General features: G+C 43.1%; 1 protein-coding gene across 49 annotated transcripts in view; it reads right to left on the bottom strand.

The window, feature by feature from the left end:
* Positions 1-15075, bottom strand: part of SORBS1 (sorbin and SH3 domain containing 1) — a 227573-nt gene that overhangs the window by 159977 nt on the left and 52521 nt on the right. For all 49 annotated transcript variants that reach the window (XM_041745746.1, XM_041745745.1, XM_041745752.1 and 46 more), the window contains one exon: positions 6012-6093. Coding sequence is in view for 42 of the 49 variants with exons in the window: in XM_041745735.1 (XP_041601669.1) it covers positions 6012-6093 (82 nt within the window). In the remaining 7 variants the exon portion in view is untranslated. The remainder of the gene's footprint in view (positions 1-6011; positions 6094-15075) is intronic.

The following is a 15075-nucleotide window of genomic DNA, read 5'->3' as shown; positions in this document are numbered from 1 at the left end:
TGCTGCTGACAGAAATGGATAGCATTCTTTGCAGGACATGATAACTTTGGCCTAAACGTGGCCATACGAAAGTCTGGTAACACAAACCAATACAGCAAGCCCAGAGAGATACTTTTAGACAGTGACTTCTGCAGAAGCTGCCCCCCAAGAGCTCACACAAATCAACAGAGGCATAGGGACCGGCAACATTGGTATTACATCCTGAATTCCTTCACTTAAAGAAAGGTGACAACTCATGCAAACTCCATGTCAAGCATATCCCTTTAGTAGCTGAGATTCTTAAGGAATATGAGTTTAGGTTGCTTTTAAATTGGACTGAGCTCTAGGGTTAGAAACTATCAATTAATAGATTCCAAATCCCGTGTCTTATTCCATAGTGCAACAATACTTTGCTCTAAAGGGTGGCCGAGAGATGTCTGGGTGAAGCAGCAATAATTTGTAGTTCACAAATTATTCATGGCAAGTCCACTGCATTTCAAATTCACATTTGTCTAAAGCTGCTGAATAAAATATTAGTTAGAAACAGCCTTAAATCCTTTCTACAAAGAAGGGAAGGAAGGAGGGAAGAAAGCAACTGGACTGATTTTATGCAAAATATATGCAAAATTTGAAATTCAAGTTCAAGAAGCCCAGTCCCAACCTATTGATGAACATGGAACCTCAGAATGAATAAAGGCAATGGACACTCAACAGGCAGTCTTCAATCAAAATACACGTTGAACAAGTACTTAGAAAACTGAGTAATGAAGGAACTTTAAGCTTTCTAGATCATGTATTAAAAGCTCAAAGGAAAAAAAAAAGCTCAAAGGGATCCTTTCCATGCTTTTTAAAGCTAATACATAAACAGGATACAAAAAACAAAAACAATCATAAGTTGCTAAAATATAAAACAGAGAACGTTCAAAGATCTTACTGGTTTTATCCAATGATTCACAGATCGGGCAGTGCCCCATGTAGCAGAAAAGAGCTCTGAGGAACTAGACAAAATGAAAGATTTTTATAGGCAGAAGGAGGTGGGGCAATGAAGTTATCCTAGTAAAGAGTGGACTGTTCCAGGCAAGGTTGCCTTCCTTGGGGGGGTGGGGGGAGGTAGAGGGGTCTATCCTGCAGATTACCTCCTCACTAGTGCTGACCAAGTAATTCCAGATTGACTCTTAAAGATTACATAATTAGGCTAGGTATTAAGTCTTGGTTTGCTGACATGGGCCTTAGCACAAGTGACTCCACTTTGGATCTTTTCTTTTTTCTTTTTTTTAAAGTATAAAAGGGTATAGAGTGAAAGGCAAGCATCCTTCTTACACCACTGCCCTCCCCACAAGGCTATTTCTCTCCCACATGTCCTCCTGAGATGGTCTACAAGCATACAAGCACTGAAGCACCATTCTGCTTTTCAACTTGAGAACACCACCATTTTCTAATGCCTGACTACTCAGTCTCCAGGCGGTATGATAAGGTGCTTGCTTTTTTTCTTTTTTTTAAATTTCTAAAAGCACTTACTAAGAAGGAATCAGGCAGGGAGAAATCCTCTTCCCATGACTGTCAGTAAATTTCATTCTTTTTAATCATATTTAAGTTCCACTCTATGAGAAAAGACAAACCCTGGGTTGGTGTCAATTCATCATGAATACCATTCCACTGAAACCTTCATTTTCCCATAAACCATTGGTTATGAGTAGAGAATGCTACATAATCAATGCTTATTAGATGCTCCAGAAGTCCCATTGAGAATATTTTCAGTGAAGTATGAGGGCTGTGAAATACATAAAGATGCAGGTTGGGATGCCTGGGTGGCTCAGCGGTTGAGCACCTGCCTTAGGCTCAGGTTGTGATCCCAGGTCTGGGAATCGAGTCCACATTGGGCTCCCCACAAGGAACCCGTTTCTCAGTCTGCCTATGTCTCTGCCTCTCTCTGTCTCTCATGAATAAATAAATAACATCTTTTTAAAAAATTAAATTAAAATAAAATAAATAAAGATACGAGTTAGGGCTACCCACTGCCCAATCAATTTGAAACAGCACATCCTAGAACCTAGTTGCTTATCACACTGCCCTCAACAGCTGCATGGGTTTCTTATTCTTTTCTCATGTCCACAAAAGGCATGAAAAGACTAGGTCTGGAGGAAAAATGACAGTGTCCAGAAAGAACGGATTCCTAAAAGATCCTGAAAAGCCTCTGGGGAGGGCTTAGCTGGGAGGCTCACCAGGGAGGCCAGAGATGAAGTCCAGGCTGACAGGGAGGTGGCCAGCCAACTTTGAGTGGTGACTTCGAGAAGGTTAAAAAGATCCATGGGGCCTGGAGATTACAAGACTAAAGAAACTCACCAGGTGGCGTAAAAATGGAAAAACTAAAGAACCCAAGGAGAATGTACAGGAAGCTCAATGGGGTGATTTCTCTTAGAGGACAAATACAATATGAAGCAGCTGCATTTTGTGACCAAAGCCCACAGAGAGATAAAAATGTATGTGATTCAGAACCGATTACCTCCCATCAGTCAACAACAGTTGAGGGATATGGGTACTACCTGAAACACCTCTCTATCCTACAACCATCATGGTATATATATATATATTTTTTTTCATCATGGTATATTTTTGCTGCTTTTTTTTTTTATCTTATAACATTTACCCTTGATATATCAGAGATATTCTAAATATTTTCTACATGGTGGTTCTACAAACCAAAAAAAGGCATTTGGCCTTTTCACACAATGTTAGCACATCTAATTTTGCACAAGAAATGACCTTCATGCTTTTTCACTTTAGTGAGCCTTCATCTAATGAACTTTTGGGGCACCTGGGTGGCTCAGTCAGTTAAGCATCTGACTCTTGGTTTTGGCTCAGGTCATGATCTCAGGGTTGAGAGATCAAGCCCCTCATCAGGCTCTGTGCTGGGCGTGGAACTTGCTTTTAAGATATTCTCTCTCTCTCTCTCTCTCACTCTCTCTCTCTCTCTCTCCCCCCCTGCTTCCCTCTCTCCCTCTCCCTCACGCCCTCTCTCTCTCCCCCCCCACACACACACCCCAAAATAAAACCACGAACTTTTGGATGGTATGGTTATAGGATGAAAAATCCAAAATGCATTAACAGTGAATTAAACTTAGTCATCAAAATGGCTTGCAGAAATTCCAGTACAGATAAAGAACAGTGTAGTTTACAGACTATTAATGGCAAAAGATGCTGGAACCTTCTGCTTGCCAGCCAAAGGCAAGCCATGTGCCAACTGCATAAATGCAGTTTATAATTCACTCAGCTGACCTGATTTAAAATTATGTAACTAAAACTAATTCTCTTGATTTGGGTATTTCAAGTTTTTTATATAAGGTGAGGCTTTACTACTTTTATATCATTATCTCATTTGAGTAATTCATATTCATATTCCATGAAGTCATACCATATTCATTAGCATGTGTCTTCACTCACTTTTAAGGGATTTTATATGGGAAAAAACCCACCCTTTCCCTCGTTTTCTGTCCAAATCCGACATAGCCCTCCTTTCTCTACCTAAGTAATCTCAGTCTCATAGCTTTTAAATACCATCCACAGGCTGATGACTCTCAAAGGTACTATCTCCAGCCCCAGCCAACTCGAGGTCTCTAGGAGAATACCAAATAAGCACCTCATATTTAACATGTCCAAACTGAACCCTCAGGGTACTTCACCACATATCCCTCTTTGTCACCCATCTCAGTAAACAGCAACACCATTCACCCAGCCTAAAACACTGGGCTCACCCTTGACTCTTTCTGCTCACACCCCACACCCAATCCAGCAGGGACAACCTTCAAAATATATCCTGAGCCTGACCCGTTCACATCATTCTATGATCCCCACACTAATCCAGGTCACGCCCATATCTCCTGCCTGGACCCCTTCAGTTTATACTGATTCTGCTCTTGCCTCTATAGTCTGTTCTCCACTCAGGACCCAGAGAAATAATTGTAAAGCACAAAGATGATCACCGTTCTGCTCAAACTCTCCACTGGTATCCAATCACACTCTCCTTATCATGGCCAACAAGATCTGGCTCCCACCTGCCACTGATCTCATTTCGTATCACTCTCCCCATACCTACCGCCCAGCTCAAGGCCAGCCAAACTGGCTGCCCTCCTGTTCCTCTATCACACCAAGCTCAGCTTACGTCAAAGGCTTCTCTTTTCGCTCGCTGTTCCCTCTGCCTACACACTTCCCCCCAGATTCCTTCACTTCATTCAGATCTCTGCACATAATTTCTTCCTCTCTCTCCCCCATGCACAGAAGTCTTCTCAGGCCACTCTTTCAAAAACAGTCCCTCTAGCCTTTCATTTTGTCATTCTCCGCCCACCACATGGCACTTATTACTACCTGAAATTATTATTTAGTGATTTACTTTGTTCATAAAATAATTTTTAGTGAGCACCCACCATGTTTGCACTCGAGGTGCTCTTCTAAGGGCTGGGGATATCCAGTGAACAAGATAAGCAAAGATTCCTGCCCTCATGGAGCTCACATTCTTAATTGCCACCCAACTTGAATTTAAGCTCCAGAGATATGCACAGTCTGCCTAGAGACCACTGAATCTGCAGTTCCCAGAGCAATGCCTTTGCACAGACTAGGCATTAATGCATATTTGCTGAATGGGTAGTATCCTGTACACCTGAGACCTTTTGCTTCTCTGAGGATCCCCACCATGGAGCTCTTCTTGCCCACCAGATGGGACTCTGGTTGTGTGATCCAGAATGTCCATTGTGTCGTTTTAGACACACCAATCTGGTTAGTCTCCCATGCCTCAGCTGGATCTCTAACCCTGGGCCTGCCTATCCTAACTGCCTGTCCTTCCTGTACCAATACCAGCACTCAGCAAGCTCCCCACATCACCATGTCACTGGGACTTGTCTCACTGGGTCATATGAGCACATTGGTCCACAGGGTGGCAGCTGACCAGGCAACAGTCAGCAAATAAACCAGCTTTTCTCAACAAAGAGTGATGAGAATTAAGACACACAGGTCCTACTGCTTCTTTGGCTCATGTGGTCCTTTCTCCTCAAATAGCTCTCTCAACACCTTCAACAACAACTAGCCAGGGTGTCTTGGAGCATCCTCAGCTCAGCACTGATGCACATTACTGTAAAGGACGTAACTTTGCCTCTTTCAACTGCCACAGAAGCAAGATGCTTACCTGCTGTGATGAGTAATTAAGTTTCTTTTGGAAAAAAGAAGAACATCTGTTACTGAAATTATCTGATCTCACATAAAAATGAAGGTAATTGTGAAATGTAGTTAATTCAATCTTTCAAGACAACAGCAGTTGCAGCAGTGCAGGGAAGGGGGAGAAAAGGAAACGCAAATATCTTAAAGGACCACTCTGGAAGACTCAGAAAACAGGTATTTAAAATTCATGTTTCCAACGTATGTGTTCACATTTTAATTTGTTAGCTTAGAAGTGCCCAGCTCTACATCTCAAAGCTAAATAGGATTACTTTATATTTGTCCAGCACTTTATTCTGTTTGAAGCATTCTCAGATGCATAATCTCTCTTAGCAGGGCAGGATTCACTTCTCTGCCTGGGGCCCAGAGAGGTCAAACAATTCACCTGAGATCCCACAGGAGAAGTGACAGAACCAAGTAGGTACCAGAACCCAGATATGCCTTAGGCCCAGCCCAGTGTTCTTCCTTCTGTAACAGTAAAGACAGTGTGTTTTCCTGAAAATCACATTCTACAGTCCACCGGAAATATTTCCTTTTGCTACAGCAAAAGAAACAGGGGCGCCTGGGTGGCTCCGTCAGTTAAACATCGAACTCTTGATTTCTGCTCAGGTCATGATCTCAGGGTCATGAGATCGAGTCCCATGTCAGGTTACACACTCAGTGGATTCTCCTTCTCCCTTTGATCCTTTCCTGCTTGTGCGTGTGCTGTCCCTCTCAAGAGAAGAGAGAGAGAAGAGAAGAGAAGAGAAGAGAAGAGAAGAGAAGAGAAGAGAAGAGAAGAGAAGAGAAGAGAAGAGAAAAAGAAACAAAACAAAACATGTATTTACCAGTTTAAGGTGGTGGGATGCATTGGTCCTGAGCTCTGGGCAGAGAGAAGGTTTCACAGACTCCTCCAACAAATGCCAGCTCCTGCAATGACACACATAAAAAATATCTGGTGTGAATCAGGCACCCTATGGCCTCTCCCCAAGGAGGCCAGCCAAAAAAACCAGTTGGCAGGCATCCTGTTTCGGCTTCAGCCCCCATCCTCCTCTTCTAGCCCCATTCCCTTTTCACCCTGACTTCCCCAAATAGAACAAGAATCCTTAGTTCACCAGTTGAAATGGCCGTCATTGGAATCAATGGACCTTGGGCAAAAAGAAGCTCTAGAGATCATCTAAACAGGGATCACAAACTGAAAGTCCAGTGGGTTACATCTAGCCTATAACAGTATTACATTGATTTAAGGAGAGAAAATTTAGAAAATTTGAGCCAAAACTTAAAAATCAGACAGGTCACATAAAAACCCAGACTTCTAAGTTCTGTTAAAAACAAAACAAAAAAATCAGTCAACATGGCCCTCATACAGTCTAAAAATGATCAGCTATGCTAAGTAGCACTGCCTTTCACAGGCAGGCTTGGTTACACCAAAATGGCACAGTCCCTACCACTCCCTAATGTCTCACCATAGAGAGCGCTATGGCTATCATTGCCCTTATATTACTGGGCTTTTTGGTCTTTTGTATGTGTGTGATACAGAAATATTTCCCTCTACCCAACAAAAGTGGAAACCTAAAAGAAAAAGGGGCAGAGTTGCAAGAGGAAAAAAAAAAATGGCACAGCACCAACGACAACGTAAGTCAGTACTCCCACTCTGGAAGACATGTGCAATCCCTGAATAAGACAACACTTCCATATTATAAAAGTGTAAGCAGGAAACTGACTTGCCTATTCCCACAGTTAAAAGTAGAGCTAATTCTAGAACCTAGGTCTTTTGATTGCCAATCCAGGACTCTTCCTCTATGCCCCACCACATAGTAGTCTTATATTATAAAACAAAAAATATTTTGGGGCACCTGGGTGGTTCAGTGGTTGAGTACCTGCCTTTGGCTCAGGACATGGTCCCAGGGTCCTGGGACCGAGTCCTGCATTGGGCTCCCCCCAAGGAGCCTGCTTCTCCCTCTGCCTGTGTCTCTGCCTGTCTCTCATAAATAATTAAAAATAAAACAAAAAACAAAAATAATTTCATATACACATGCATGTATGTATGGGTCTTTCAAAATTAATACTAAATTCAAGGAGCTACGCTGAAGTATCCAACCCACTCCACTGAAAGGCTTGCCACCCTCTTCTATTCTTTGACAAATGAAGGTCAATTCCATCAAGTTCCCTAAGGGTTCACTTCAAGAAAACTGCTCCTTTAAGAATTAATTTCTCATAAATAGCATGCATCTTCTACTTCAAAAGTGCCCAATGTCCCAAGCTATCTGAAATACTCTTTATGCTAGAAAAATGTCCCTTAATATCCATTTTGGGGCAGCCCTGGTGGCGCAGCGGTTTAGCGCCGCCTGCAGCCCAGGGCGTGATCCTGGAGACCTGGGATCGAGTCCCACATCAGGCTCTCTGTGTGGTGCCTGCTTCTCCCTCTGCCTGTGTCTCTGCCTCTCTCTCTCTCTGTCTCTATGAATAAATAAAATCTTAAAAAAAAAAAAACCCATTTTGAATACAAGGCTACAAATACGTTTATAGAGGTACTAGGCTATAATAAACAATGTTCAAGTATAAGATCTTGGTAGGAGATATTTATATCATCCCCTCAAAGAATGTATTGATTCACGGATCACTCAACAGATATTTACTGAACCCTATTACACACCAGGCATGTACAAGGTGATGGAATCACAACAATGAACCAGACCCAGTCCTAGCCCTGAAGCTGCTGTCAAGGTAAAACACAGATGGGACACTCACAAAGAGCTCTAACACATGGGTAAGCCTAAAGATAAGAGCACTGAGCTGGGGCTCCCAGAGCAGTTGAGGTAAACAGACACCTCCCAGCACGGACAGACACTGAGGAAATCCTAAAGCAGAGAAGAGAGAGTGGAGCAGGCAGGTGACAACAGAGGAGAAGGTGAGAATTACAGGCCACGGGGCAACATGGGCAAAGGCAAGGAGTGAAGAGCCCCTCCAATTCGGTCTCATCCAGATTTCGCGTTACCTCATCAGTTGTAAAAGCCCCTGCCACTGGGGACACCTGGGTGTGGTTAAGTCGGTTGAGGGCCTAACTCTTGGTTTTGGCTCAGGTCATGATCTCGGGGCCGTGCAATCAAGCCCCACGTCAGGCTCTGCCCTCATTGGGAAGTCTCCCTGAGGTTCTCTCTCTCCCCTTTCCTGCCCCCAGCCTGTGCTTGTGCTCTTTCTAAAACAAAAACAACAACAACAACAACAACAAAAAAGCCCCTGCCACCTGACCCAGTATCTGCTGAGATGTCATGTACACTCTTGGACCTTTATCTGTTCAAGTGCCCATATTAAGAATGCCACCAAATCAGCCCTGCTTTTGGGCAATGCCCACCTATGACTCCCTCAGGGCAGCCAATGCTGTTCCAGAGCCTGCAGGGTCCAAGAAACATGACCATAGAAATACTGACCCTTCTAGTATTTTTAGCACTTCCATGATGTCTCTGAGAAGACAGCTGATAGCTTGCTTTTTTGTCCTGTGCCAGTCACAAGACCATCCTGTATCTACCTCAGGGCCTGGATTTCTCTTGCCAGAATATACTACACAGTCAAGCCTCCAGCAGGAAGTTTTTTTTAAGAAAAGGTTCCAAATACCTGCCCATCAAAATTCCCAGGTGGAGTTCTTCCATTCTTCATGGAAGGGATAGGGATGAGACAGCAGTCCCAATCTAGGCTGAAGCAAAGCCAGGGGGTAGCACCCCCAAAAGACACATTTTGAAAGGGACATAAAGAGGAGTAAAGATGTGGCCATGGTTAGGGCTGCTCAGGGTTCAAGCCAAACTGAGCAAGCAAGGAGGCAACATTCACCTCACCTGAAGAAGAGCTTCTCTGGATCTGTAACTGGTGGGCAGACCCCAAATCTGGCTAAAAATTAGAATCACCAAGAAAAAAAAAATCCTGGACCACAGACTCATTAAGTCAGAATCTCTGATTTGGAGACCCAAGCATTGTTCAGGTGATTCTGATGCCCAGACTCCTACCCATTTGGAAAAAAAAAAAAAAAAAACTTTCACTCAGGTGCTTCAGGAGCCCCAGAACAATCTCCTCAAGCTCGTTAATTCAGCATCCTCCAGGCAGGATGCAAGGATCCAAACTTTTGGGGGAACTGTACATTCTTAGTGTGTTAACCCACTCCCTACATCAATTATGAGAGCCATCACTTAACTCCTTTCATTCTAAATACATAAACATAGAATGCCAGCAATCAGTGAAGGGGGCTCCCTGTGCCTCAGTCGCTGTATACCATGACCCAATGCAAGCACCTCTAGATAAACTACTGGAGTTGTCCAGTCTCCACAGATTGGAGTCCTCACACTTATGCAGGCTCACCATGTAGGGCAAAGGGTCTGGGAGCATCCAGTCATCAAAACGGCCTTCGAGGAACAGCTTTAAGGCACAAAGTACTCTGCCACAAGTCCTTACTGCCCACCAAAGAGCAAGATGCTGAAGATCAATGCAATGCCTAGAAACCTCCCATGCCAGCTAAACACTTCTCTTTCTAGATTTCCACTTTGTGGTTAACTGATGGCCTGAGCAATCTCAAGCCAAGAAGGGCAAAGTAAATGCTGTGTGCCACAAAGATGACAGACAGTAGTAAGCTGGTTCCAGCCAACCTACAGAAGCTCTTTCCTGATATCACCAGATGTTACCAGGTGACCTCCAGACAGCCTAGCACCAGAGAAACCCACGGCTGACCAACATTAACCTTCCTTTTTTTCCTCATTTTATAATTAAAATTCAATTAGCCAACATATAGTACATCACTAGCTTCAGATGTAGAGCTGAACAATTCATCAGTTGTGCACAACACTCAGTGTTCATCACATCATGCAGAGAGTAGGTATGGGTGATGGGCACTGGGGAGGGCACGTGATATGATGACCAATGTCAGCCTTCCAGATCCCAAGGCCCAGCAGCAATCCATAGTATCCTTCACCAGAACAAGGACACTTACACATCCCCTTCAACCTAAGGGTCCTCCACTTGAGCCATAATGCAAATTTGGGAGAACACTGGTGAGAAAGGAAGTCTAGGAAAAACTCAAGATCCTAATCTGCCCCTACTGGCTGTCATCAATTTTTAGGAGATCCATTGTTTCCTGCAGTAACATTCTCCTTGCCTAAAACAAGACATCTCTTTGACTTATCCCTCCAAAAGAAATCACAAGAGTTGCCCCAGGCCCAGCCAAACACCTTGAATCATGATCTCTCATTTACATCCTCCTCTCTATCCTACCCCAAGAATATAGAACAATGCTAGATGTTGTGAAAGTCACATTAGCCACCTTCATTACTACCAATCTAGACCAGGTGGTTAGGACCACCTAACAGGTCTGGTCCAATGGAAGCCTCTCAGGTTATAGGTCCTCAGAGCACCATGTACCTCTCCTTCATAGCACAAAGCACTGACTCATGCTTACCACTTTTGTTGCTTACTTTTTAAGGAGTCTTTTGCTTGTTTGCCCAGCTAATTACTGTATGTGACTATAATGCCTTCAAATCCTCCAGGTTCCTTCAAGATACACCTCAAATTTCATATCTCCCAGCTGAAGGATGATCAAGCCAACCCACCCCCCTACTACTCAAACCTGCCTCTGCCTCTTGCCTCTGAAATCTAGGCACCCACTAACTAGCTCACTAATTTAGTAGACTCTGAAGAACTCTGTTCAGAAACCTAGTCTAGAATTGAAGAAAATCCCCAACTGGCCGTGAGGCTGACCAACTTGGGAAGGAAACAAATCAAAATAATTATCTTTATTTATTTTGTGCAGTGTTTATCATTTTATTTAAGATGATTTTCTAATATATGCAAAATGAACTGTTTTGGCCAGGAAAGCCTTTGCTATTTCCCAGAACAAATCCCACTGGGACCATGCCCAGATGCTCAATGCCAAGGTAGCTCAAACAGGTCTTGCCTCTGGTCCCCTTACCCAGCTGTCCTCCCTCTCCACCCATTGGCAGAGGAAAGTGAGTTTGGAGGAACTTTTTAAAGCCCTCCTACCTACTTCAGATTCAGTAGGAAGCAGAATGAAGGTTTCCAAGTTCTGTGAATGACACAAAGCTCATAAAATAAAATAAAATTAGTTGGAAAATAGCAAAATAATTTTTAGCTCCCCTTTAAAAAAAAAAAAAAGCACGCCTACTTTAAGTGAATCATTTAAGTATGCATGACTACATACTTTCTTCCACTGGGATATGGTTTTCTTCCTCACAAAGATTCCCTCCCACCTCCCCCTCCACTCCCAAAACAGGATACCTCCACAAAATACCTGTTCTGATTTGGAGGCCCTTGAGAAAATCTTGACAAAGCCCTGAGTGCTCACCTGCAGATGGCCAGAAACTCCTTCCTTCTAGGGCCTTTGCATTTGCTATTCTCTCTGCCTGTGAAGCTCTACCACTGTATATTCCCCTACCCCAACTGCTCAGACTTGGGTATTCCTCCAAAGACTCAACTCCCAAGTTTGGTTTCTCATATTCTGCTTCCATCCAGCCATCCTGAGCTTGAAAAATCAGGCATCCACAGGGATAGCTGACCTGCAGAACTCGGACCCAAGTCCACTCTTCCAGCTATACCTCCAATGCCCCAGTTCCCCCATTTCCATCCCCATCACCACTAATCAGCTCACTGATAAGGTGTGGGCACCTACCATTCCTATAGTTGAAATTTTTCCTCAGGCCTCTCCTGCTGCCTCAGTATTTGTTAGCTTCCTGCATCCCTCATAGCCCCCCCACTTTGGGACTGGTGCTCTTCCCCTCTACTCCACAGTCATAATATTTACCTTAATATCCTGAAATTCTTTCTTTTGTTTCCCTCAACTGACTATTCTTTGTTGGTTAGGGTCCAATCTAACTCACCCCTCTTGGCCTGAACCTGGTACACAGTAGGTACCCAGTAAAAGCATACTGAATTGTATTATCTTATTTTCTCTTTGACAATTTTCATTTCTACAGTGACTCCCTAAAGAACCTTAACACTCAGCACAATAGAAGACATTCTGTTGTTACATGTTTATTAAAGTAGTTTTATCATATAAAAACAAACACCTGAATGGTGAGAGGCAGAAAGGTATGGTACCAAGAGTACTGTTTCTTGGTTCAAGTCCAGCCTTGGCCACTTACTAGCAGTATATTAGTGGGCACACCACTTTCCCTCTTTGGCTTCAAGTCTCATTCTCTACAAAATGAAAGGGCTAGTCAGACACAGAAGACCAGTACATAGAGTACTATGGTTCCATTTGTATGAAATGTCCAGAAGAGACAAATTCATAGAGGCAGAAAGTAGATACACAGTTGCCAGGGAATAAGGGGAGGGAGAGAAGGAGCAAACACTAGTGGGCATAGGTTTCTTTTGGGGGTGATGAAGATGTTCTGGATTAGGCAGTAATAACAGTTGTACAACATTATGAACATACTGAAAAACACTGAATTAGATAATTTAAAAGGATTAAAGTAGTGAATTCTGTTACATGAATTTTATGTGGAAAAAAAAAAAAAGAGAGAGAGAGAGAGAGAGGGAGAGACTAGAACGGAGGTTGAAAACAGAAGGCTCAGCAGGCTCCACCAGGCCTAGGGCATGTGCTTTAGACCTAAACAGACTTTTTGATATATCTGCAGAACTGAAAAGCCAAAGACTTTGTAGAGGAGGGGACACAAATCTGCACTTGATAAAATTAACGTAGAACATATACACATGCATGCGCACACACAAATGAGTGCATATATAAACTCAACTAGTGAAACCCACATTAAGCCCTGTAGACTGCAAGCGTAACCATTTCCTGGTTCTGATGCTGTGCTATAATTATGTAAGGTCTTCCCATTGGCGGAAGCTGGGGGAAGGACATACAAGAACCCCTGGACTTATTTTATTTTTTACAACTTCCTGTGAACCTATAACTACAGTTGACCCTTGAATAACACAGGGGTTAGGGGCACCCACCTCCTCACTCAAAAATCCATGTATAACTTTGACTCTCAAAACTTAACTACCAATAGCCTCTTGTTGAACAAAAACCTTATTTTTTTTTTTTAAGATTTTATTTCTTTATTCATGAGAGACAGAGAGAGAGAGAGAGAGAGGTTGAGAGAGAGGCAGAGACACAGGCAGAGGGAGAAGCAGGCTCCATGCAGGGAGCCCAATGTGGGACTCGATCCCCGGTCTCCAAGATCACACCCTGGGCTGAAGGCGGTGCCAAACTGCTGAGCCACCCGGGCTGCCCAACCAGAAACCTTATTGATCACATAACCAATTAACACATATTTTACAATTATATATATTATATACTGTATTCTTACAACAAAGCTAGAGAAAAGGAAATGTTAAGAAAATAAGGAATTAAAAATTAAAAATACATTTACAGTACTGTAAATAATCTGGGTGAGGGAAATCCATGCAAATTTCTATTGCTCAAGATTCATCTGTATTTCTAATTAAAAAAAAAGAAGGACCAAGATTTTTACCTTTTAAATATTCTAGATGTGTAGCTTCTCCTTAAAATAACAAGATCTGATAATGCTAGGTGTCAAGGACAACAGCTTAGATGAGGCTGAGTAGTAGCTTAGAGGCTCTTAGATCAGTCTCCCTAAACACCAAGTGTGTGTCACTGCCATGTATCATGATGCTTGCACTGCTTGTTCCCTTAGAGAAATATTTCTCTATTAACAGTAAGGACAGACCAAGAGGGTCTTGGATTTCCAGAAAGAAGGGGAGGCCACAATATCTTTGTGAAAGTGAAGAACATTCCTAAAACAGGAGTTGAAATCTCTTGCCCTTCATCACTCGTTACCTGCCGGACCTCAGAGGCATTTGAGGTTTGGACCCCAGGACCGTAACTCTTTGGGACCAGACTTCTTCCACTAAGTCAGCAAATATTTAAAAACCAAACCACTGGAAAAGAACACAGTTTAAGTATACACAGTATCCCCTTCTCCCCTAAATATTTTTATTCTTTTCATCTTACCTTTCCCCAGAACACAGGATCCTGCTCTCACCACCAAAAGGGAAGGTCCCACCCCTTATGCATGATCACATCCAGATAAATAAGCAGTCCTTTTTTTCTATTGAAACTGCAGTTCTATTTGGTAGGGAAGGAAAAGAGCCTTCAGGGCACACATTCCCCCACCTTTCCCATCACACCACCACCCCACCCGCAGAGAACGTGCTCGGAATGCAAGTGTCCCTGAAAAGGGGGCGGGACAAAGCCACAGAACCCAGGTAAATTGCCCAGGGAATGCATTTAGTGCAGCTGTTTCCAATCAGGTTACATAGAAGAATCACCTAGGACCCTAAACGGAGGACTTGTAAAACCCCCTCCTCCGGTGACACTCATGCAGACTGCCCAGCATTGGGTCCTCCTGCTGCCTTTGTAAACCATTAATTTAGAAACCCCTTGCTACCTGAGACAGCAGGGTAGGAAGCACCTCTCCAGTCCAGAGGTGCTAGAGCTGTGCTGTTCTGTAAGGTAGACACTAGCCACACATTGCCACTGAGCCCTTGAAATGTGGCTAGTGTGACTTGAGATGTTCTGTGAAGGTAACATACACACTGGATTTAAGACTTGATATGGAAATAAAGAAAGTAAAATAGTTTGTTGACATTTTTATATTTAAATACTGAAATATTTCGGATGTACTAGGTTAAAGAAAATATGTAGTTAAAATTAAGTTTACTTATTTCTTTTTACGTTTCCAATGTGGCTACTAGAAAATCTTAACATATATGGCTCATACTGTACTTCTATTTCACAGCTACATTCGAGGACACACTCAACATTCCAACATGGGGATCACAGCCATAATGGAAAAAAATGAGGACTTTGGACAAGCCTGGTCTCCACCTACCAACTCCAGGGCACAATCCTAAGCAAGTTACTAAACTGATACTGTTTCCTCC

The sequence above is a fragment of the Vulpes lagopus genome, chromosome 2 (assembly GCF_018345385.1).
Source record: "Vulpes lagopus strain Blue_001 chromosome 2, ASM1834538v1, whole genome shotgun sequence".
Lineage (NCBI taxonomy): Eukaryota > Metazoa > Chordata > Mammalia > Carnivora > Canidae > Vulpes > Vulpes lagopus.
This window is presented reverse-complemented; position numbering and strand designations above follow the sequence as displayed.